The following is a 23,692-nucleotide window of genomic DNA, read 5'->3' on the forward strand; positions in this document are numbered from 1 at the left end:
CTCAATCATCAACTGTCTTCCCATGCTTTTTGGCCATGAGCTGGTTGGTGTCATAAGGCACGCGTAATAGTGATGGATGGTAAGATGAGTTAAACCCCGCGTGTCCCGGAGGTCTAGAAGCGGTCACCCGGTACTAGAGAAAACCAACCGAGGGAAATCGGCTAGGGGTGCCCTCTCCCTCGGGAGTCGGAGTCGGCGCCGAGCATGTCCGATGATCGGGAGCAGACATGTTTGGCTTTTGGTGGGCTACCTGGTGAAATAAGGGGTTTCCAGAGAGCCTTTTTGTGGAGTTTCGACGCGAACCAAGAGCTAGAGTCTAACTAGATGTAGTAATTACCGAGGCACTGCCCTTCAAAGCATCATAGCTGCTCTCCGAGTCGGAACTCTCGAAACCTCGATTAGATTAGATCTGGACAGCGCACACCTCACGACTCAAGAACAACATATCCTACAAAATCCCATCTGCAGCCTCCATTTCTCCAGACAAACTTCCCCAGTTCTTCACTTACCCCAGCTTATCATCCCCACACACAAAAGTCACGATGCCGAATACCCCGGATTGGGTCAAGGCCCTCCAGCCATCTGGCCCGCAGGGCACTGAGCTCCTCGCTCAGGAGCGCGCAAAGTCCAACCTCAACGTCGACCAGCTCGCGTCGTTCATGTTCACAAATGAGGCTCTCGAGCGCAGCGAGAGGATACTAAACATCCTAAAGAAGGAGCCTGTCTTTGACAAGACCCAGAACTACTTCCGCGGCCGAAATGCCCGTATCGAGGCTGCGCTGGCGAGAGGCAAGAGACTGTTCCAGTTGACTAAGGAGCACAAATGGTCTCAGCAAGACTACATCGTTGCCAACGACCTGATTGCTGAGCCGACACCGTATGGCCTCCACGCCAGTATGTTCCTCGTCACGCTGCGCGAGCAAGGCACTCCCGAGCAGCACGAGCTCTTCCTCAAGCCCGCCGAGAACTACGAGATCCTCGGATGTTACGCCCAGACCGAGCTTGGCCACGGCTCCAATGTTCGTGGCCTCGAGACCACGGCAACGTGGGACCCGTCTGATAAGAGCTTCGTTCTGCACTCGCCTCACTTAACGGCCTCGAAGTGGTGGATCGGTTCCTTGGGCAAGACGGCCACCCATGCCGTCGTCATGGCCCAGCTGATCCTCAACGGCAAGAAGATTGGCCCCCACCCCTTCGTCGTGCCGATCCGCGACAAGAAGACTCACGAGCCTCTCCCGAACGTCCACGTCGGCGATATCGGCCCCAAGTTCGGCTACAACACCATGGACAACGGCTTCTTGCTGTTGAACAACGTCAAGATCCCGCACAACCACATGCTCGCCCGATTCTCGTCCATCGACCCGAACACGAGCAAGTACATCCGTCCCGCGAACCCCTCTCTCATCTACGGAACCCTCACATGGGTGCGATCCAACATTGTCCTGCAGTCAGGCTCCGTCCTGGCCAAGGGTGTCACCATCGCCACCCGCTACTGCGCTGTCCGCCGACAGTTCCAGGACCGCGATGCGCCGGCGGGTGAGCCTGGTGAAAACCAAGTTCTCAACTACACCATGGTGCAGATTCGTCTGCTCCCCCTCCTGGCAGCCACCTTTGCCCTTCACTTTACCGGTCGCGGTATGATTAACCTCTACAACGAGAACCAGAAGCGCATGAAGGGCGACGTCGGCAAGCTCAGCGACGGAACCAGAAACCCCGGCCCCGAGGAGTTGAACCCCGGCACCGACCTCCTCGCCGATCTCCACGCCACCTCCTGCGCCCTCAAGGCTTACGGCTCAACCGTCGCCGGTGAGGGTCTCGAGATCTGCCGCCGCGCCTGCGGAGGCCACGGATACTCCTCCTTCAGCGGTATCGGTTCCTGGTACGCCGACTACCTGCCAACCCTGACCTGGGAGGGCGACAACTACATGCTCACCCAGCAAGTATCCCGCTACCTGTTGAAGTCCGCTCGCTCCGTCCTCAAGGGCAAGGCCGGCAACAACGACACCACTCGTATTCTCTCTGAGTTCCTCCGCCGCCGCGACATCGGCGCAGCCTTCGATGTCCTCGGCTCAGACGAGGACCTCGTCGCTGCCTTTGCCTGGCGCGTGTCCTTCCTCACCTTTGAGGCCCTCCGCCACAGAGACGAGGACAAGCAGTCCTGGAACAGCCTTCTCGTCGACTTCTGGCGCCTCAGCACCGCGCACGCTCAGTATATGGTCGTCAAGAACTTCCACCAGGCTCTCAACGATAAGGCTACCACCGAGCAGCTCGACAAGGACACCGTCGGTCTGCTGCACAAGCTCTTCAGACTGTATGCTCTGAATACCCTCGAGCAGGAGGCCAGCGAGTTCTACAGCTCTGCGGCTGTCACTGTCCGCCAGATCACGCTGGCGAGAACAAAGGCCGTCATGACCCTCCTGGAGGAGATCCGCCCTCACGCAGTCCGCCTGGTCGATGCCTGGAAGTTTGACGACTGGGTCCTGGACAGCAGTTTGGGCCGCTATGACGGCAAGGTGTACGAGGACATGTTCAAGCGCGCCAGCGAGGACAACCCGCTCAACAGCGTCGTGTTTGACCCCTACCCCAACAGCAAGGTGCTGTTCAAGAAGGATGAGAGAAAGGACCTGAGAAGCAAGTTGTAAATGATCTCACTAGACGGGAGACTATAGACAGTATAAGGGATGGTTAAATTTTTTGATTGTAGAATTACCAGCGCAACGCAGATGAATAGAATCTGAAAGAATAGGAGACTTACTTCACTTAGTACTATCTGCAACGTCCGTGGGCCTTCCTCTTCTACCATGATTAATTGTGACTCTGATTATCTGGAAATGTCAGTGCATCAGGTCTACGATACATTGTCTGAAGGTCGTGCGAGTGACTCGGAGACTCGCATGTTGTGGCAGCCATACACCATACAATAGCAAGCCGTTTGGTTCAGTTTCCTTCCCGCATAATTGGAGGCGAGGCCGGTAGCAGTGGCACCTCAGCCTGAGTTGACATGGGCCGATAGGGGCCAGGTCTCGGCAACGACCCCGTCAGCTTTCCAGATCATCAGCTCAACTAACCACTCCGCCGCTGATTTTTCCCTCTCTAGTTGAATCGACTCAATGATGACTAAAAGTCTACTATCTCCCAATAGTAAGGACATTAACTTCGTTTGGTACCTAGACCTCCATGCTTCCATGATAATGATACCGAGACCTAGCAGTGCAAATCTCTACTCTACTCCTTAATGCGTCTGCTCTTATTCGCCCACGGAGAAAGTCATAGAAGTCTTCCTGGTAACAGTGATTCGCTTTACTATACTACTAGACTAGAATAACAGGCTCCCAGTTGGGTTCAACAGAGGCCCATCCATCCAAGGAAATAAAGCCGATCCCAAGACGCGAGTAGAGCCCGCTCGTGCGAGATGTAATGAGCACATAGAACCCAAATCCTTGGCTTCCCGCAAACACAGCATTATGCTCCCAGGTTCCAGGAAACTTAAGGCCAGCGGCGACAACTATCATGTAGTGGCTCGACCCCATGCTCAGACATTTCAAAACCCACTGCCTATGCATAGGCGCAGTGGTTCCTATCTTTGTGCCATCATTATTGTAGATCGTAAGTTGAATTCCGTCATCATCGCCGCGAAGGTATGACCCTATCCGGACTCTGGCAACTGTGGTGTTGAAAACGAGACAGCGAGGGTGTTCTTCAGCCCTGGCTTTGGTCTTATTATCAAGCTCGATGTGGTGGCGAGCTGTCATAGGGTTCTGCGGAGACCGTTTCCACATGTCAACCACGGAGATCCACAGTGCCTCTTGTCGAGGATCCTTGTACTCAGTCACCTGGCAAAGTTCTCCCCTGGGTTGAAAGAAGGCTTCAAGATCTCGCTGGAAGTCTTCCTGCCGCATAGAGCCATCGATTCGATCTTCTGGAAACCAAACCTTGCCTTCACAAATGTTTCTGAGCCTAGAGGGGCCAGTAGAGATCGGGTCACAGTAGAAAAAGGAGACGAGATGTCCAAAGTGAATCTGATACATCGGGTCCAACCAGTCGCCGTCAATTCGGCCCCCGAGAGACCGTTGATAAACGACGGAGCCTTTTCGGGTAGCCCATGTCCAAGATGGAAGTCTCAGCCCTTCAGTCGTGCGATATGTAACTCCCAGAGGAGAGCAAAACGACCACAGGAGGCTATGCGCCAGGTATCTCTCCGGAAGTCCCAGCAGCATCTGCGTTCTGGCCCGAGCAGCGACAACATTCCCGACGCCAGCAAAGGCGCTCAGCACGTCTTCCCGACGGCCGAGTGTTCGTTTAGTATACTGGTCCACTAGAAGCGGGTAAAATCCGAGTACCCCGTCATCGCTGTACTCATCGGATCGGAGGCCCTTTTCGAAACCTCTTCCACCCCGGTCTTGACCTGTCCTTGTGACGCCGGCAGTCTCTGGTTCCTCCTGTGGTCGATAGTGCCTGATGTCTGGGTATCTATGAAGCTCAGAGCCCTCGTGGAAGCAGCTGAAGTAGACGTGCCCGGAGCTGAAGAAGATGTGCCGCCGGGAGAGCAGCTTCTCCTGAAATGTCCATGCTCTCGAGTTCCACTCGCTGGAGCTGATGACCTGGTTCTCGCTGAGAGGGGCTATCCCGACAACGGCATGTTCCATGGCAGAGTTCCCGCCCGATGTCGTACCCTCGACTGCTTTAGGCACGTGCTTAATGAATTGCCAGCAATGGTTCTTGTGAGTGGAAATGTTGGGCCGCGTAGTGAGACCGGGTAGCCCAACACCAACACCATTCGCAGCTGCAACAATGGTGAATTCTGCGAGCTGGTAAATGTCGTTCATAGCGTTGATCTGTACCATCTTGAGATCTTCATCGTCCTGCAGGATGCACAAGCGATCAACCCAGAGGTATCGCTGTCTCATGTTCCGGCACAAGTGGATAGCGTCCCCAACTACTTCTGGCAGCAGATCCGCCACAAGAGAATCAGTCCGGTTCAACTTTTCTGCGTTTGACGTCGTCAAATGAAGGCCCCGATCCGCTGAAGCAGTTGCAAGCCGCCACGTATAACTCAATGCCACAAAGGCAATCTGGGTCTTTGGCTGGACAATCCGCCTACATTTGGTGTCTATTACGCGGAACCCAGCAGGGAGTTTTGATTCTGTCAAGGGCTCGTTGCATTTGGGTCCGTGGTATTCCTGGCAGCTCGCCAGCCAGCTGCGAAGGAGGCTGACGTTGATGTATCGCCGGTCCCAGGGTTCTGCCAACTCAAGTCGGGTTCCGTCTTTAGACCCATACTTAAGTCTAATCCCCAGAACCACAGGTTGATAAATATGATTTGATTTACTGCCCGCTAGCGGTGTAAGCCCCGAAACGCAGATAGCCAAGGCGCAGCTCTCGGCAAAGGACGAAGTTTCATGTGCTCTGTTAGATATGAGGGTACGAGAGCTTGGGTCCGTCCTACGACTCGGGAAGAGCCCGCAGACTGCGATCTCAGTGTCGTCGCCGGCGCCATCTACGGTGCTTATCTCCGAGCTGATGAAGCTGCATATCATACAGTTTGGGCTATTGGCGGTGCTGCTCAACGATCGAAAGATCAGAGACTGGAAGCCGTAGGAGGCAGGTTCCGATTCATCAAAGTCGGGATCGAAAGCTGAGACGTCCACGTTTTGTGATGCGTAGCAGCAATAGACAACATGGAAAAAGTCATTCCATGGCTGGCAATCATTGCAAAGAAGGGGATTGGGGATGATGGGGTTCTTGCTATCTGAACAGGAAATGCAATCCCTCAGGCGGCTACCGTCCCTGCCGTCTAAGTGTGTGGACATGTTTGTTGCATTCTCTGCTCATGGTTGGGTCTTCAAGTTGTCAGATACTGTCTCACATTGAAGTCAGCGAATGGAAAATAAAGCCAGGCAGCCGTCAGAGAGTTTATCATACACCAGAGGCTGCGGGGTCGCGGGACTTTGGACATCATTGGCCAATGATGAGTGGGTAGACGGGTGAGCGAATGGCGTATCGTGAAGCTCTCCAGACCCATGTAATATGGACTGACAGCATGTAAGTCCCCTCTCACAATGGGACTTTTGCAACCTTCTAAGCTTCAGCTAGACTTATATTAGATTTGAGGACAGGGTCGAGACTCTAGAAGTCTACAACACTCGACACAGTCCGTAAATTTAATTCAATATGCGTCGTAGTGTAGACTTCTAGTCAAGATCCGAGCTTGGGGGAAATACAACTTCCAGATATGACAACACCGGGAACCAGCATCATTGTCCGGCTATAATGAAAGAAGACTCATGTTTCTATCTTCATCAGACTGTGTTGATTCAAGAGCTGTCTCAGCGATATGTCACGCGATAATTTACAACTCAGAACCTTGTTTTCATTTCCACTGATTCTGCTAACTGCAATTATTTCTCCCCCTGCTGTTATTGTTATTACTTCTATTATTACTCTTTACTTCTTATATTTTCCTTTCAGAATACACCTTAATAGCGTAAGATGCCTATCATTTGATCGCAACAGGGTGGGTATGAAGAAGGGTTTCAAAGCCAGGGCAATAAAGGCAGTCCTCTTAGTCTCCCTTTGACTCTCCAACCATGGAGATTTTTGGACCAAGAGATTCATGTATAATCCTGCGCGTATATTCAACCATGGATTAAATGGTTGCCGCATTGCTGAGCAGGAACGTTTGTTCCGCTTGGTTGTGGCTTTTGGCGGGCACATGCGCCTTCCCCGGTAAAGTGACGTCAGTAGCTCTCCACCATTGTCGGTCTAAGACAAGCTCCCGTCAAGCTCCCATCCCTTCGCACCTAAGGCAAGGTACCGAGCTCAAGCTACGTCTTTCAACTTCTTTTTCCAACGGTGCCTACGTTCTTCCTTCTCAAGACATTTCCCCTACAGACACTGTTCACTACCACGAGCGGTATATCAAAGACCTGCCTGGGCCCTTTGGCCTCCAACCGCCACCATGCAGATCCGGAGCACCTCCATCTCGTCCTCGATTCTCGCAGCCATCTCAGGCGACTCAAACAACCCCGACAAACCAAGCCTCAAAAAGCGCATCTTTCGCGTCTTCACCTCCTTCCTATCCGTCTTCCACCTCCCTCTTGCTCGATACCGCGCCGCAGACTTCCTCGAACTCCGACACAATGTCTGGCAATTTGATGAAGACGAGTATACAAACTCCTTCCACCTAGCAAAGAAGGCAGCCAAGGGCAAGGGCCGCGAATCCGATCTCGTGCCTGTCGGCGATCTGGGGTACAGCGGCTCGACCTTCTTCACGACGGCCGATGGGAAGTTCCTTATCAAGTCGCTGCCCCGCCGGTTCGAGCACGAGTTCTTCACGCACGACTTGTTTGACGCCTACGTTGCACACATGAAGAAGCACCCGCACAGCCTATTGGTTCGCATCACCGACATGGCCTATACCGCGAAAGCGACGATTGGTGGCATTCTCGGCATGGCGCCGACGCACCACATCATCATGGAGAACCTGATGTTCGGTAAGAAGGAGGAGGAGACCGATCATCGCAGGAACCAGTGGGAGACATACGACCTCAAGCCCAACGACTACTTCTTCCCCGAACGTGATATCGCCAACGGCAATCTTGCACCACAGAGCGTCAAGGAACGCTTGATTGACGAGTTCGAGGACAAGGTTCGCGTCACACCCGCCCAGAAGAAGGAGCTGCTGGACATTCTCGAAGCCGACACCCAACTCCTGGCCGAGAACAACGCCGTCGACTACTCCCTCTTCATGGTGCGCTTCCCCGGCCCCAATGTGCTCGATGAAGCTCGCGACGTACCCACGATCAAATCCGACGCACCTCCCTGGCGCACCGGTCTGACGGACGCCGACGGCAACTGGACCTACCGCATGATCGTTCTCGACTTCTTCTGGGCGAAGCACAAGTTTCGCGCGAAGGCCATGACTGGGCTTGTCAAGTCGTACAACGTATTTGCTGGCCACGGCCCCATGAGCATTACTGCGAACCCTACGGAGTATCGGGAGAGATTCCTCAACATGGTTCGAGATTTTGTCGTTGAAGTATGAGACAAGTATTCAACGATTATCAGGAGGGGAGGTGGAAGGGTTTCCATTGGCCATTGAGTTAACGAAGCACGGCGTTGGGCTAGCATGTATACCCCCTTTCCTTGCGTAGTATCAGTTTCCTTTCCAAGATTTGAAGATACCAGATTTCAGACGATGCTTTCCCATCCATGTGGTCATATTTGTCTCCCACTGAAGTCTTGGTGATTGTTTACTGCAACTCCTGGGACCCTTAACTTAATATACCTCATCAATTCTAGTAATGCTGTTATAAGTTCTCGAGGCCTGTGTAACCAGTTTACTTCAGACTACACGCACTCGGTCCACTTCACTTGACTCCCTTCACTTAACCTCCTTCACTGGATCGTCTTCAAAAGATATTTGAAGTTACAATGAATTGGGACCAGGGTCCCTTAATAGCAATTGTGCATCTTCATACTTGTTCACATCCTACTTGTCTTCACGGCGACTTATCTTACCATGAAGACTGGACTGCCTGGGCTCATCTGTGACATTTCAATAACAGGATTTAGTGGTCTTCGCAACTCTTTGGGATCTTTTTCGGGGTTGACTGCACTCAAACCTACCATACTTCATGATGAGAACAATCCCCTCGCTTCTCAAGAGCCCCTTTCAGTCTCTGACTGTCTGCTTTAACATGTCTAGCGTAGTCTCAGTGGTCTCTGACCAATGCCTTTCTAACTTCCCTCATGTGAAGTTCCTGTCTGGCCTGCTTCGTCTAGCACTTCTCTGGTCCACTTGCGCCGTCTTCATTCTCCCCTGAAGTTGGTCTTTTGAGCTCATCCGTCTACCGGGGTCCCCGCATAGCCTCAGTTCCCGTCTCCGGCTGCCCTAGGGTTGTAAAAGTCAGATTCTTTTCTCAGCTCACTAGTCCTCTTCTTCTCTTTCTTTTTCTTCTCGCCTTCACCTACCTCCTCTCCCTTACCTCCCTCTCTCCCTCCTCCTCAGCAACTTCCCTCTTCCCTCTGGCATCTCCAGAGGATCTAGATGAGAAGGGGGCTTCTTCCTTTACTCTCTTTTCCAGCTTCGCATTTTCTCTACCGCCAAACTCCTCGCCGCCTCGTCCTTCTCGACTTTCCGCTTCGCTCCGCGACTGGCTCCGCGGTAGTCCCTTCTCTGCTGAGTCTATCTCTGGGTAGAGTCTATAAGAGAGAATCTCTTCCTCCCGCCTCTTAACAGAGTCTTCTTCCTCCTACATCCACATCAACACGCAGAGGCAACACTTTCACTTACCTTAATATCCTCGCCTCTCCCTTTCGGAGTACTCAGGTATGTCATCCAGGCAAGAGCCGCACTCACCTTTGAGATCAGCGTTGAGCATCATTAACATATCTCAGGTCGTCTACAGTCCTCCACCTGAAGCAACAATCTTTTCATCTCCCGAACAAGTCTGCTTCCGAGTCTTGGCCTCGATTCTATAGAGCAACCGGACAACAACACAGCAGCATAGACATAGAGACGGAGATTTCGCCTTGCTTTTCGGCGTTCTTGACGTCAGCATCGGCGCGCCTTGGCTCTTATAGAACAAGCCTTCTATAAGCCAGTTATCGACAACGAAACAAGATCATTTAGATCATTCACCAATATCGTCTACCTCAAAAACAGGTAGCAGCAACGCTGAATGCAAAGAATCCCCTCGCGGTGATTTCTCGGCCTACTGCAACTCTTGGTCTCTTTGAGTCAAGATAGCTCAAGCAACTTCAGACTCAGCTAGGTAAGTCGTGATATGTTTCAGCACTGCTTGCTCACCGCCCCAAGAACCTGCCCCTACTTCCCGACCCTCCTGCACACCTGCCTTGGTTACAGCATCTTACGAATGGCGCTTTCCGCCCGCGTCAACAGCCGCTCTTGCCTTTCCCGGAATGAAAAACACGGGGGCTCCAAGAGTTCCTCCCTCCACATTCTGATTTCGCCCTTCGTCTTTCCCCTTCTACATCACCACTCTCGAGGACCCAACCGTCAAAGGTTGGCAGAGTAAGCGGTACTTTAAATCGTCATTTCCAATCCAATCGCTATAAGAATCGATTTCAGCCAGTGATTCCTATCTTTACTCCCGCATCATCTTCATCATTCATATCTCGCATTTCTCTCTCTTCAAGAGAAGCATCGTCGGTCCATTCGTTAACACCATTCATTTACAGTTTTCCCACAGAATCAGCCGAAAGCTCCTACGTCTCGATAGACCCTCTGGACTTCTTCCACCAGCAGCACAACACAACGGCGGCCAAAATGGTTGACAAATACGACCCCCGTTTCCCCGGCCGTGTCATCAAGCAAGAGAACAACAATGACGGTGATGAGAGCATCTACGCGTCGACTGACGATGGCTTTAATGATGACAAAAGCGACGCCGGAAGCCCACCCGCCCCTGCTCGTCCGATCCTTTCCCAGTCAAACTCGGAGAAGCTCATTGATTTTGGCGACGACTTCGATGACCCCAAGGATCTGGAAGCTACTGTCTCTGACACCAATCACGCCCAGACGATTACAAGTGTCGCTGTCATTAAGCAGGGCGATTCCCAAGAGACCGCGATTCCGCCTCGTGAGAACAAACCTTCCCCGATCGAGCCATTCGTTTCTGGTCACAAGCCACTGAACCCATCCTCAGCCGAGTTTACCCCCAGCAGCACGAACCGAGACAATTTGTCGTCAAAGCAGTCATTCTCGTCCTACTCAGATGCTCGCCAAAGTTTGGACGCGGGAGTTGGCCTTTTCGCCATGAAGTCTCGCCTCAGCCGGCTCGAGGCCGATCACGAAGCCCTCAAAAGCGAAAATGAGAGCCTCGAATACGTCAACGAATCGCTAAGGCATCAAGCGAACTTGGACCAGGACACAATCGCCAAGCTCAGGGAAGATATCAAGGAGGCCAATCTTCTCCGATGCAGAGCGCAGACTTACTCTGTCGAACAGAATGAGCGAAGCAGCAAGGATCAAGAAGTACTGAGCAGACTCCAAGACGATCTCGACCATAGTCAAGAGCAGCTCACAGAATACAAGGCGAAGTATGCCGGAGCGGTCGCAAACAATGCACCTCTCGTTGCTCAGCTCCAGGCCATGCAGAACTGCCTTCTCAACGCTGTTGAGCGGGCCAAAATGTACGAGGCCTTCATGCGCTCCTTTATCACTGATCACCCAGAGGTTACAGAAGCTTTCGCAGTCATTGGAGTCTCTCCTGATGACGGCACAACCACGAAGCCTGGTCTCCCGACGGTTTTTGGCATCAATGACGAGCCTTTGGTATCATTTGAGGACCATTTTCCAGCTCTCCAGATACCTTCCAAGCCCCAGAACGTTGATCGAGCCAACCAGGCAACTTTTCCGAAGCCCGAGTTCCCCTCCACCTTCAAGGGAGTCCTCGCCACGCCCGACGCTTTGGCTGAAAAGCTGCATCCTGATCCCCTCAATCAACACCTTGACAACCAGAATACAGAGACTGCAACTCGCACGGCCGACATCGTGACTGGGCTCGACTGGAGTGATGGCAGCGATAACATCTGGGACAGTCCATTTCAGAAGGAGCGCGCGCTGCAGACGCACCAGCGTACCGTTGGAAGTCGTCACCCTTCAGCGGTGCCGGGTATGTTGAAATACGGCCTTCGATATATACGCGATGGGGCTGGTCAGAAGCTAACCGCCGACAATGGCGTATCAGATGTGTCTTCCAGGACGATCATCATGACTGGACTTCCCGATGAGGTTCACGTCCAGCGCATCCTTGAGCACATCCGAGGCGGTCGAATTCTCAAAGCCCACGCGATGCCGATGGGAACTAGTGATAATCGTTTCAACCATGCGTACATTGAGTTCACCTCTCCGGAGGATGCTAAGGCGTTTTTCCAATACAGCCTGGACCGCGGTCGCGAAATCGGATTCACCACGGCTGATGGTAAATCAGTTCAAGTCCGCATCAGCATGCCCAACACGGACTCATTTCCCCTCAAGGACTCAATTCTCACCATGATTCGCGAGGGAAATACTCGATGCCTGGCCGTCACGGGATTCCCCGTCAAGGATCTGCACATGGTTCTCAAGAGAGTTGGGCTGTCGTCCACCTTCGCTGAAGTCATCACGCACTTTGCGTACGCCGACGAGAAAAGCTTTCAGATCTCATTCTCCAGCATTGAGTCAGCTGTGCTTGTTCGTAAGTGTATCATTGGATCCCCTCTTTATAGCGGATCACCCGAGAAGCACGATGTCATCTTCTGCCCGGACCCGTGCGATGCCTCGCTCGATGATCTTCTCCAGATTCTCCACCTCCCTACATCCCGCTCGTTCAATACCGATGCCATCTCCGCAGAGAACGCCCGCGGCTTTCAGACCAAAGAAGAGGCTGAAGCCGAGGATCAGCGCTATCAAGAGGCATGGCTTGCGAATGCCCACTCAAATGATCCGGAGGAAGAGGCAGAGCTCGATGCATTCCGAGAGAGACAGAAGCCCATTGCTTGGGAGAAAGGCGCAAACTGGGACGAGGCCGTTGAGTACATGGCTTATGATCCTGATCAGAGAAAAAAGGTTCGTCACCGCAAAGATTCCAAATCAGGTGCCTTTCAAATGTGGTATTCTGCTGGCTGGGCCTACACCACGGAGCAGTCGCAAAAGGAATGGCTGCACTATAATATCGACAGCACTGACCCTTATACCCAGCAGACTGCGGATTTGATATACCAGAGCACTGGCGCGATTGATCAACGGAAGGTGAATGCCTATCTTCGGACCAAGAACAAGAAGCAACATGAGCAAGACCATGACGCTAACCAAGGCGTCAACAGCAACAGCAAATCATCGTTGACGACGGCGGCGTTGACGGAGACGCAGAGCAGTCTCTGAATGACGGATCGGCCGCTCGCCGCTCCAACCTCTCGGCCAAGCTTTTCGCGGAGTCCATTGGTATGAGGGGCAACGATCGATCAGTTCCCGTCACTGCCGTATTGCCAATTGCCGGCACCGAGTACGACCGCGTCGGCGGTAACACTGGACTGGGAGTCCCGTCTCTTCTAGACGCTCCGTCGATCCCGAACACCAATGTACCGACTACGTCTTTGGCATTCCGTCAGCGCCTTCAGGAGATCAACCATGCTCCTTCGTCCGTCGCTCCGTCGGTCATGAGCAGAGGTGTAGCCCTGCACGGAATCACAAAGGCAGGATTCAACAAGCTGGCAGCCCGGGTTGCGCAAGACAAGCGCGAAGCGAGCATCAAGAAGTCTCGTAAGGATGATGGCCCCTTTTGGTAACGGGAGTGGATAGGAATGGGGAAGAATGCGGCCAGGGATCTTGCGGTTGCACGTCGGGATGACGACTTTTTTGCCATCTTGTGGATGGTCTATTGGGCTTTGGTTGGTGAGCGCAGAGCGATAGATTGATGGTCCAGTTCACAGATGGTTTGGAGAAGGATTCCTAACTAGCGTGATACAGCTAATTCCGTTTACATGAGTTTCAGGTCCCAAGCGAAACGCGTAATTTTGACGAAGGCATGATGAGGTGATGCTCGTCGAGAGTTCGCGGCAATGCATGCACGATGCATCAAAGCAATCCAACATACCTTACAAAGAATGCCGCGGATGAGGATGAATGGGAATAAGATCAAATGTATCTCTCCTAGCTAATCGTCCGACCTTGGGACGCCAAAAACGCCTCGCCTTTGCATTGTCTTGATTTGGACCCCTCTCTTGCTCCTCTACTACGGCAATCCGTCTTGAACTTTCTACTCCAACGTGGCCCCGCCAGAATGGCCCGCAGCGTCGGCCTTCTACGTCCATCATCTCACAGTGCCTCATCTTGCCCACAACCTCTGGTCGTCGCTGAATCGTCGTTTCGTATCTCGGCGGATGGAGTCGGCTCGATGAGATTCCTCGGACGCGTCGGTTTCCGCTCGTCACTCCCGTCTTCCACTACCAAATGCTTACATTCCTCTGCCCCCTTTCTCATGTGGTTGAATAAAATACACTAGTGCATGCGTTCGTGGATATCGTATATCGAAACATTTAAATAAAGTCGTCGACAAGGATGTGACTGTGCTGAATCACGGTCTCGTTGTCGTTCTTTCGTTCGAGTTTTGTAGGGGTAAGGTACGGAAGGTTGCCTTTGGTTGACTACTCGATCCGTGGCGGCGTCTTTGACGAGTACGGTGATGCGCTTCTCCTTTTTGAAAGAAGGGGTGTCAGGGAACCCTCAAGACAAGTTTACGGTTTTGACGCTTCAAAGATTGGAGAGTACAGGTACAGTAAGGAGGATGATAGTACTGCCATCATCCACATGCCGCAGAGACCAAAAAAGACAAAGACCAAATTCAGTGGAGGGGGTAATTTGAGGGATTAGCGCTTACGATCTCCTCCGCTCGCCCTCCTTGCGCAAGCTCTCGATAATTTTGAGCATCTCTTTACGTCCGCCGTGGCTGTCAATCAGCTTGTTGGCCATGCTCATGCTGACCTTTTCGCGAGCGTTGGCGCTGAGGAGGCGCTTGATGAGCAGGTGGCGCATTAGGATACACACAAACACGCCGCAGTCGCTGCCGTTCTCCTGCTGGGGAGAGTCGTCGAGGTTGAGATAGCGGAGTGGGCGGCCGAGGATCTCGGACATCTTGTGGGTGGCGAGGCGGCCTTCTGCGTAGTTTGCGCCGCCGAGGGAGTCGTAGTGGAAGGCGACGCCGTCGATGGCGCTGACGAGCAGCAGGGACCAGTGGGAGCCGCCCTCGGCCTGGGCGACGTTGCGGGCGTCATTGATGGGGAGGAAGATGTGTGTTACTTTGGAGAAGTCGGGGAGGGCGGAGCGGATCTGGCGCATGTCGGGCTCCTTCATGAGGAGGAAGGTCATTGAGGGCCGAAGCAGGATGATGCGGGCTTGAGGGTACTTGGGGAGGACTTCGCGTTCCAGCCATCTGCAGTTGGCAGTTGTTAGGAGGGTTCAGAATAGGTGGTTATCGTCAAACTGTAAGTGGTTGGGACTCACTCTTCCCAGAAAGCAATGTTCTGTGAAATTGTTAGCCAGGTAGGAGCAAGCGCAGGGTAGGAGGTGTGCCGTACGTTGTCTGTCAACCAGTCGTTCTTGAGCGACTTGATGTCTTCGTAGGTGACTGCAATCAACACGAGTAAGCCCAAATGGTTCCCGTGTGCTAAATCGGAGGTTCAAGTAGCCGGAACCTGCGGACTCGGTAGAGTCCCGGCACCTCGTCATCCATCAGAGGGTTTAACATACGGAGAATATCGTGATCTGCATCGTCCAAAAGAAGCTGTCAGCCGGGGCCATGATCATCACGGGATGGTAGGATAACACCGCGGGAGGTGCGGCGTTTCATTGGGAGCAAGGAGGAGTGCGACTTACACGACAAGTAAGGTTGCTGCGGGGAGAGCTAGGACGCGATTCGGGTCAGTTCACTGGCGCTTGCGCTGAAACAGGACGGCCGCCCCTCTCATACTACCCCGCCGTTGCCAGCCTCACCACCGACGGCACTTGGGACCAGCAGCGACGAGACGAGATGGGCATGTGCTTGCCCGTCTGCGGCTGTCGTCCGACCTGGAGTGCAGGAGATGATGAAAGATTGTGACCTCATCAGGTCGCACTTCCCAGTGCTGCTGCTGCGGCGGCGGCGACGGCGAGGTGAGAGCAAGCTTGGCCAGGTCCAAGGACAAAGACGGGAAGGAGCAGGAGGTTGCAAGAAGAAAGATCTTACAGTGTCACCAAAGTGACGGGCCATCTTCCTGAAAGGCATGCTCAGGCGCGACTCGGACCTGTGGCCGGACTTTGTACTGCTCGTCGGGGAGGTCGAGGGGGAAAGCTGGAGGGATGCTGGTGGTGATGCTTCTGAAGCCGATGCGGTAGAGGATATCGAAGACGTCGTCGAGGTCGAGCCGGAGCGGGAGGAGTTGATCGCTCGGGGCGGCGATGGTTGTCGGTTGCGAGAGGAGCGGAAGGGTAAGAAGCGGCTGTTTTTCGCGGAGAGTTGCGTCAGAGGGGGGGTGCTTTGGTTCGGTTCGAGAAGAGCGACGATCTTTTCCAGGAAAGACTTTGGGGTAAGGTAGGTGTGTGGTAGGGAACTTGAGGAACCGGTACAGAGTACTCCGTAGGGATAGAAGGAAGATTGTGAACAAGGACGGAGAGAGAAGGGTTCCGAGAATAGGATCAATCGGGAGTAGAGTGGGAAGAGAGAATGGAGGACGAGGGGGGTTAATTAGCCAAGGCTAAGAAATGAAATCAAAAAAATAATTCAGGGCCCTTTTTCGCATCCGCTCCTTTTTTTTTTCTCGCTCGGGATTGATGAGCGGGGGGGGGGGGGAGGAGGGACGAGGGTCTCTGTTGTTTCTGCGTGGGCGGTGGGAAACTTCAGGATCCTCCTGGTCACAGGTTGCAGACGGAGCGGAGCGTAGGTTCGCTATGGACGACGGTGGGGAAGCGAACGGGGAGAAAAGACGATGAACGGGGCTGACTGGGCTGGCTGGGTACCTTAGGTGCACTAGAGTTGGGCTGGTTCCGTGCATGCAGCGGGCAGTGTGTGCAGTGCAGCTCGGATGAGAGAGGCGAAGAGGTGCTGACTCTCTGAGAATCAGAGGGTGGAGAGGGAAGAGATGAGGCTTGAACGACGAGTGACGACGGGGGGAGACGTGGCCCAGGAGTGGCGCAGCACCATGATGGGAGGAAAAAGAGACGAAAAATGCGAGGTGACGAGGTGACGAGGTGCCGACAAGCCACACTTGTGGGGGAGCCGAGGAGCTAGGGCCACTATTCCGAGCTTAACCTGATTCGGAAGAGCGTCTCCACTCTCCCATGGTGCCTCCGGCGCACCCTCCAGAACCCAAGGGATGACGATGATGATGTTCCCGCCATGTTCTCGTTTGAATAAGCAGGCAGAGGATATAGGACTGAGAAACTGGAAGTGAGAGGAAGAAAGGCCTAATCGTACCTTGAATTGCTTAACCGGCTGATACCCGTATGCGGTACACCTGCTGCTGTTTGAACATCAACTGCCGCGGCCATCGTATAAAGGTGAAGCACCGGCCGAGTCCGAGGGAGTACCAGGGACTGGGGGTATCGGGAGATCCTCGCAAAAGGTGTTTTTGGTGAGGATGCAAAAGCTGCACAGCACAGTCGGTGGGAAGGGGTATAGCAAGGAGTCAAAAAAGTGTTTGCTTCAAAAAGACCATAACACTTGCGTGGCAGCGTGGGCGAGGGGGGAACACACGACTTTAACATGCGTCCCAAGGGAACAAAAAACGAAACGTGCTAGTCTCGATGGCCGATCATCTTCAAGACCTACCTTACCCTACCTTACCTCAGTACCTACCTAAAAGACAGGGATGGGCGGTAATCAAGGTAAAGGTAAGGTACGCGAGGAGAAAAAAGAAAGGGCCCCGAGACCTGGAGTAGGTATGGAGAAACTCTACGTATTGCCGCTGCATCCCGATTCTGTATGGGATCCTCGCCAAAGAAACATCCCCTCTGCCTGCCTGCTTGTGACGAATGAATTGAGACGGTGAAGGGAGGAGTCACCATTGGAGAAGGAAGAGGGAGTGGGAGCCATGGCTGAGCCTCTAACTGAGAAAACCTTTTCTCTCTCACAGTCAAGTCTCACTTACAGACCCTCCCCCTTTCCCCTCCTCCTCACTATTGGGTATCCTTCATTGAACAAGGTAAACTGAACTGGAGGTGAGATAATTGCTTGGTACTGAGTCTCTAATTCGATCATCTCTCCATCTTCTCGTGGTCTCAATTCAAAGCAAGACGCTAGGGGTGAGCGACGGAGAAGAAAAAGGGCAGCCAAGTTTCACCTCGTCTACGTCACCGTGCTGCGGCATCATGATGCTGCTGAATCTGCGATACCACCCACCTGGCGCACTTCCCGCCGCAAACCCTTTTGGGACGAAAGTCACGGAAAGGAAAAAGGCACCCAATGTCATCAGCCGGGTCTAGCCATTCCCGCCTGGGACTAGAACAAGCCGCTCGCTACTTTTTTGCCTAGCCCAAAATCTTTACCGTAGAGAACGTACTTCCGCCAACAGATCGAGTCGCACGAAAACGCTCGCGGCTTCAGTGACGAAGCCAAGTCCATCACTGGTGCAGTGGACCCTCAATCCGCAGTACTCGGGTACGTCGATCCATCAAGAGGTGGAAAAGCGCAGGCGGGGGAGGAGGAAAGGAAAACGCTCGTCACCTGCATCGGCGTCTGCCGAACGTGGCTTGCTCCTCCCAAGGGCCCCGACCCAGAGCGCCAAGTTGATCAACCAGCCTAAGCAACCCACCCGCAGGGCTGGTGAACGGACATGGGGTGCCGGTGGAGAATGGCCTAGCCAAAGGGTCGATTCGGTCTGGGAGAGGAAGGACTCATGGATTCAATGCATCTCAGCTGCTGCACTCTCTCTCGTAGCACACTCATCCTGGAGCAAGATAGGTAGGATCAATCTGGTTGGAAAATGCCGAAGGGGGTCTTGAACAATTGACTTTGAAAATCGTGCGTTTTTGCACCACCCTGCCACCTTCTTCGACCGTCCGGGATTGATATGGTGGGGGTCCGAGAGAGTGAGAGAGGAAAGGGAGGCGCCGAAAGCACGCAAAACCTCGGAGCCATCCGCTCACGGCCCGGAAGTGGGACGAAACGCCTGACAGGGCAATGCAATAGCAAGTCAGCAATGTCGTTGGTCAGGCATCTAGAATCCTGGAATCTCAATTGTGGTATTTCCTCAGGGTAGACCCTGTTATGGAGGCAATCCTATCTTTCTCGCCCATCAATCATGTCTCATGTTCCATCCTTTTGTGTTCCGGATATCGTACAATCGTTGCTTCGTCCTGTTGTCCTGTGTCGTTGCGCTCAAATAAACATGGGAGTAGAGCTCTGAGTGCTGCTACCTTGCGATAACAAACATCTCAGTCCGATCCACCCGCAAGACCTCCCTTGCGTCCCGCCTCGCGCGCTCTCTCTGAGCCGGGCTCGAACGAACCGGACGACGCCTTGCCGCCCTCGGAAGCAACCTCACGTAGCTTGTCGGCGTCCATGCTGGCGAAACCGCCCGTGTGGCTTGCGTGCCCACCCTTGGCCGCGATCTCTTGAACCTCCTCCTTGGGTCTGCGGTCGCGTTAGTAATCTTTCCATACAATACAAGCGCATGCGAGGCATAATGTTGAGTTAAGCTTGATTTGTGAAGGAGCCGGATGCCGGAGGATCATACGAAGCCAGCTTACCGGTTGGCGAAGTTGCCGGGGTTGGTATTGCCGGTGGCCGAGTGGGTCTCGGCCTCGATTCCGCCGCCGTGGCTGGCGTGACCTCCCTTGGCCGCAATCTCGCGAACCTCCTCCGTGGGGCTATTGAAGATTATCAGATACATAATAGTAAAAGACAACATATCTCACGGCAGAAATAACGTACCGGTTCGCAAAGTTGCCAGGGTTTGTGTTGCCGCTGGGTACCTCCTGTGGGATGCCACCGCCGTGGCTGGCATGGCCGCCTTTGGCTGCGATCTCGCGGACCTCCTTAGTGGGACTTTACTCTGTTAGCACTTACTTAAGAACTAAGAGATATGTAGACGCTGGGGGAGGGTACTGAGAAACATACCGGTTGGCAAAGTTTCCGGGGTTGGTGTCGGCCATGATGATGATTTGAGGTACGGAATTCGTGTAAATGGTAGTGGTTTCGACTTGAGATGGGAAGTGATTGTTCGTGGGTGTGATATAGAAATGACGATTCGAGGCTAAGAGGAGAGCTTCGTGGATCTTTATATCAACTGCAAAAGACGAGTACCTTTGTACTTAAGTAAGGTAGGGAAGGAGCTGCTCAATAAGAAATAGGTGCAGCTGTTGCCTGCTCGGCTGCACAGTTCCTTCCTTGTGACGTTCATCCTAGGCAAACGAGCCTTCCCCTCCTGTAGATCGCTGTTGCCGACCACATAATATGACGAGGAAAGACCACACCTGCACGCTCTACCCCAAATTAACACCATGAAGAACTTCACAAATGCACTACCTAAATTGCTGGAATCTTGTGCAGATTGAGCAAACCATGTCGCCAGAGACTAACTGATTGGCGATGAAGTTGTCTAGAACCGCCATGCCTGGACTTGAACTGACATCACCCCTCCGTCAAACCTGCCAAGAAGTCCACAAAACGCCCCTATAGACCACTCCAGACCGTTGGAGATACCCTGCGCACCTTAGTCTGACGATCTGTTTGTTTACTTTTCTTTAATCTTGACCACACAGAATATCTTATTACAACGCGTTCGCACCCTTGACGTTGGGTAAAATGACGTCGGCTCACAAGATCGTCATTGGGATATTTTCTGATTTGCTATCCTTGAAACGCTAGGCTGATATCCCTGCCAGAGTAAACAACGCACATGGTGACAAACGAAATCTTCAACGCATGATATTCATCAGGCAAACCCAAGAAGCACGTCGAATTTATGTTTGGTAGACACAAATTCCATCCACAGGGTGCATTAGGGGTCTATCCTCCCTGGCTACTTAATTGGACCTCCTCGGTTCCTCATACTGCCCATCCTATTTGATGTCGTTCCAGTGCCTCCAAGACGCTCTCAGTCTGTACCCAGTCTGCAGCCTGAACATCGGAAAGTAGTGGTGGACCAACCGCAGCTCAACTACGACATCGGTTCCGTGTACACTCTCCGCCACAACGTTGACTTGACACGGTTCGCGTCTTGTAGAGGTTTCCCGGCCTTGGCAACTCTATAAACGTCGTAGACACGATCGCGGTCGCCAGGCAATAAAATAGTGAGCGCCATCGAGACTGTTTGCCAGCTTCCAGTTGTATCCCCAATCCAGGATTACCGCACTCGACTTTTCGTCCAATAAATGGGACCCTCTAGGGGTTCCCTTACGTCTCAAGGAAGGCTTCCCTCGTCAAGTCTCGCTCGGAGCCAACGATTCTCTAGCATCAGAAATCCTCTGAAAGATGGACCGTCTGCTCATGGATATATCCCAAGTGTGCTGCGGAACCATGAAAAAGTCTCAGACCCCTTTCGTAGACGCAAAAATCATGCTCCGGTGTGCCATGCTCTCAGCCGCTGTCGTGATCAAGTCCATCGAAGATCCCTCTCTGCCAGTGATAGTAGTAAATATACCACCATCAAGGCTTATGTGCTGAAGGCAGGGTTCTGCTCCATCGTGCTCGAAATGTGCTTCCGCAGCGCAGCCCACCGGCTCGAAGTCGCACTCGTCGTCGTCTCGTGCGATCCCGCCTCCTCAACCGCCATCGCACCAGCACCAGCACCGCTGGCATTCACAGCAGTTGGCACGGAAGCCAATGCTGCCATACTAGCCCCAAACCTCGCCACCTCAGCCTTCACAACCTTCTCCTTCCTCTTCAGCGCGCCCGGCCTGCTCTTGAGACTCTTATGCCTGACCTTCCCCTCGCGCAGCTGATCTAGCGTCTGCGCGCCCTCCTCCAGCTCCGGCAGCGCGTCGGCGAGCGACTCCATGGTCGCGACGAGCTTCTTGTTCGGTCTCCGGCGCTTCAGGGTCTTGCCGCTGCCGGGGGCCGTCTTGGCGACTTTGCTGAGGAAGGCGCTGTGTTTCATCGTTCGCTTGTCTTTTTTGTTGGTGAGGAAGCCGTCGTCGACTTGGGCTTCGGGGCGGAGGGTCTTGTGCGGCGCAAGGGGGTGGATGTCGCCGCGGATGCGGGCCATGCGCTTTTCGCGGGCTGAGAGGGCTTTTGTTGGTGCTGTGGGCGCCTTGGAGGCGTTAGTTTGGGGAGCGGCGACGAGGAGGAATCAGATCGCATTACCATCTTGAGTGATATGTGTACTGAAGGTTCTGGAGAGCTGTATGGTTGAGACGGCTCGAGTTCAAAAGTCGGATCTGGGTCAAAGTGGGATGCAAAGTACTGAAGTTTGAGGACGTACTCAACTTGACCCAAAGCTTCAAAAATTCGTGGTGGGGCCGAAAAGACAGAGATGTGGGTCTTCCAGAATCGCGGGGTCGGAGATCGGGGACGGAACCTCCGATATTTTATACAGGTCCGCCCCGCCGCTCACAAATTCCGCGCTTGGGGAGTCATCGATTCTCACTTACACCGCAGACCGCGCAGACCGACGCAATTATGGGCAAAGTCGAAGAGCTGCGACGCAAAGTCGCAGAGGCTGAACTCGACCTTAGGAACCTCAAGGAACAGCTGGCCAGCGCAGAGAAAGAGGCACAGGAGGATGCTTCAGCATCATCATCATCTCAACCCTGGAAATGGCCCCTGCAACCCGAGGATTATGAGAGATATGGACGACAGCTCATCATACCCCAAGTAGGTGTCAAAGGTGAGCTTTATTAATGGCACATCATTTGCGAAATAACTCCACTGAAACGAGACTCCTAGGACAAATAAGACTGAAAAAGTCCAAGATCCTCATCATCGGTGCCGGGGGTCTGGGATGCCCCGCAGCGGCCTATATTGCCGGAGCAGGGGCCGGCACCATCGGCCTCGTCGACGGCGACGTCGTCGAAGTCTCCAACCTCCACCGCCAAGTCGCACATTCGACTGACAGAGTCGGAATCTCAAAGGTCGAAAGCGCAATCACATACCTAAAGGGGTACGCAGACCCCCTCCCCTCCCACTTCCTCTAACCACATTCTCCACGAAAGCTCACACTCACCCACCCCTCCCAGCCTCAACCCCCTAGTAACATACCATCCACACAAAACACACCTAACCCCAACCAACGCCGAAGAAATCGTCTCCCAATACGACCTCGTCCTCGACTGTACCGACCACCCAACCTCCCGCTACCTTATCTCCGACATCTGCGTCCTCCTCCAGAAACCCCTCGTCTCCGCCTCGGCCTTTCGCACAGACGGCCAGCTCATCATCCTCAACTCCCCCGCCGCGCCGCAGGGGACTCTGGAAGGCGCAGGACCATGCTACCGCTGCGTGTTCCCCAAGCCGCCGCCACCCGACAGCGTCGTCAGCTGCGGCGAAGGCGGCATCCTCGGGCCCGTGGTTGGCGTCATGGGCGTCCTGCAGGCTCTCGAGGCGATCAAGCTCGTTGCCTTGGGCGCGGTCGATCCCGATGTGACGGACAAGAGCGCGACTGCGGCGGCGCCTTCGCTTCTCATCTTCTCGGGCGCGGCGACGTCGGGACAGTTTAGGTCTGTTCGTATGCGGGGCCGGAGGAAGGACTGCTTCGCTTGCTCTGCGGCGTCGACGCTTTCTCTTGAGACTCTGCGATCGGGATCGCTGGACTATGTGTCGTTTTGTGGTGTGTCTGCGCCGGTCAGCATACTCGCTCCCGAGGAGCGTGTCTCTGCGACCGAATACGAGCGGGTATACAAGGAGAAAGGTGGCCGACATCTTTTGCTAGACGTTCGAGAGCGCGAAAACTTTGACATTTGTAGCATTGATGGCGCTGTAAGCGTACCGATTGCAAAGTTCATGAAGGAGACGCAGCCTTCCAGCGAGGGAGTTCAGCCTCAACCTGAGTGGCTGCCGTCGGATTTCCCAGAGGATTTGCCCATTTACCTTGTTTGCAGGGTCGGCAACGACTCACAGCTTGCGGCAAAGCGTTTGAAAGATCTAGCGCTGGACAACAATGGCAAAAGATTCATTGGAGACATTGACGGTGGCATGCGGGCGTGGAAGAGAGACGTGGACCCCACGTTGCCTTTTACCTGAGATGGAGCGAAACGGGGCCACTGGAGAGAAAA

The 23,692-nt window shown here is 53.6% G+C and overlaps 9 protein-coding genes across 9 annotated transcripts; 5 read left to right on the top strand and 4 right to left on the bottom strand.

Moving 5' to 3' along the window:
• Window positions 1-542: 542 nt before the first annotated feature.
• On the top strand, window positions 543-2,642 carry CPAR01_05708 (acyl-CoA oxidase; the record flags this gene model as incomplete). The annotated part of the gene is made up of 1 exon (XM_060489984.1): window positions 543-2,642. One exon carries the CDS (start codon window positions 543-545, stop codon window positions 2,640-2,642), a length of 2,100 nt encoding a protein of 699 aa, XP_060351450.1.
• Window positions 2,643-3,311: 669 nt separating this feature from the next.
• On the bottom strand, window positions 3,312-5,810 carry CPAR01_05709 (uncharacterized protein; the record flags this gene model as incomplete). The annotated part of the gene is made up of 1 exon (XM_060489985.1): window positions 3,312-5,810. The coding sequence occupies one exon, from the start codon at window positions 5,808-5,810 to the stop codon at window positions 3,312-3,314; it is 2,499 nt and encodes an 832-aa protein (XP_060351451.1).
• Window positions 5,811-6,958: 1,148 nt separating this feature from the next.
• On the top strand, window positions 6,959-8,044 carry CPAR01_05710 (uncharacterized protein; the record flags this gene model as incomplete). Its single annotated transcript, XM_060489986.1, has 1 exon — window positions 6,959-8,044. The coding sequence occupies one exon, from the start codon at window positions 6,959-6,961 to the stop codon at window positions 8,042-8,044; it is 1,086 nt and encodes a 361-aa protein (XP_060351452.1).
• Window positions 8,045-10,291: 2,247 nt separating this feature from the next.
• On the top strand, window positions 10,292-13,293 carry CPAR01_05711 (uncharacterized protein; the record flags this gene model as incomplete). Its single annotated transcript, XM_060489987.1, has 2 exons — window positions 10,292-12,757; window positions 12,832-13,293. 2 exons carry the CDS (start codon window positions 10,292-10,294, stop codon window positions 13,291-13,293), a joined length of 2,928 nt encoding a protein of 975 aa, XP_060351453.1.
• A 1,087-nt stretch (window positions 13,294-14,380) lies between these two features.
• Window positions 14,381-16,682, bottom strand: CPAR01_05712 (Ulp1 protease family protein; the record flags this gene model as incomplete). The annotated part of the gene is made up of 8 exons (XM_060489988.1): window positions 14,381-14,936; window positions 15,008-15,027; window positions 15,082-15,170; window positions 15,254-15,287; window positions 15,380-15,407; window positions 15,497-15,723; window positions 15,787-16,236; window positions 16,647-16,682. The coding sequence occupies 8 exons, from the start codon at window positions 16,680-16,682 to the stop codon at window positions 14,381-14,383; spliced, it is 1,440 nt and encodes a 479-aa protein (XP_060351454.1).
• A 1,166-nt stretch (window positions 16,683-17,848) lies between these two features.
• Window positions 17,849-18,282, top strand: CPAR01_05713 (uncharacterized protein; the record flags this gene model as incomplete). The annotated part of the gene is made up of 2 exons (XM_060489989.1): window positions 17,849-17,956; window positions 18,052-18,282. The coding sequence occupies 2 exons, from the start codon at window positions 17,849-17,851 to the stop codon at window positions 18,280-18,282; spliced, it is 339 nt and encodes a 112-aa protein (XP_060351455.1).
• A 631-nt stretch (window positions 18,283-18,913) lies between these two features.
• CPAR01_05714 (stress-induced bacterial acidophilic repeat domain-containing protein) lies at window positions 18,914-19,633 on the bottom strand (the record flags this gene model as incomplete). The annotated part of the gene is made up of 4 exons (XM_060489990.1): window positions 18,914-19,112; window positions 19,229-19,348; window positions 19,413-19,526; window positions 19,599-19,633. The coding sequence occupies 4 exons, from the start codon at window positions 19,631-19,633 to the stop codon at window positions 18,914-18,916; spliced, it is 468 nt and encodes a 155-aa protein (XP_060351456.1).
• Window positions 19,634-21,135: 1,502 nt separating this feature from the next.
• Window positions 21,136-21,788, bottom strand: CPAR01_05715 (uncharacterized protein; the record flags this gene model as incomplete). The annotated part of the gene is made up of 2 exons (XM_060489991.1): window positions 21,136-21,732; window positions 21,786-21,788. The coding sequence occupies 2 exons, from the start codon at window positions 21,786-21,788 to the stop codon at window positions 21,136-21,138; spliced, it is 600 nt and encodes a 199-aa protein (XP_060351457.1).
• A 312-nt stretch (window positions 21,789-22,100) lies between these two features.
• On the top strand, window positions 22,101-23,660 carry CPAR01_05716 (ThiF family protein; the record flags this gene model as incomplete). The annotated part of the gene is made up of 3 exons (XM_060489992.1): window positions 22,101-22,308; window positions 22,368-22,581; window positions 22,658-23,660. The coding sequence occupies 3 exons, from the start codon at window positions 22,101-22,103 to the stop codon at window positions 23,658-23,660; spliced, it is 1,425 nt and encodes a 474-aa protein (XP_060351458.1).
• Between the last annotated feature and the right edge of the window lie 32 nt (window positions 23,661-23,692).

The sequence above is a fragment of the Colletotrichum paranaense genome (genome assembly GCF_030867605.1).
Source record: "Colletotrichum paranaense strain IMI 384185 chromosome Unknown Scaffold_4.1, whole genome shotgun sequence".
NCBI lineage: Eukaryota > Fungi > Ascomycota > Sordariomycetes > Glomerellales > Glomerellaceae > Colletotrichum > Colletotrichum paranaense.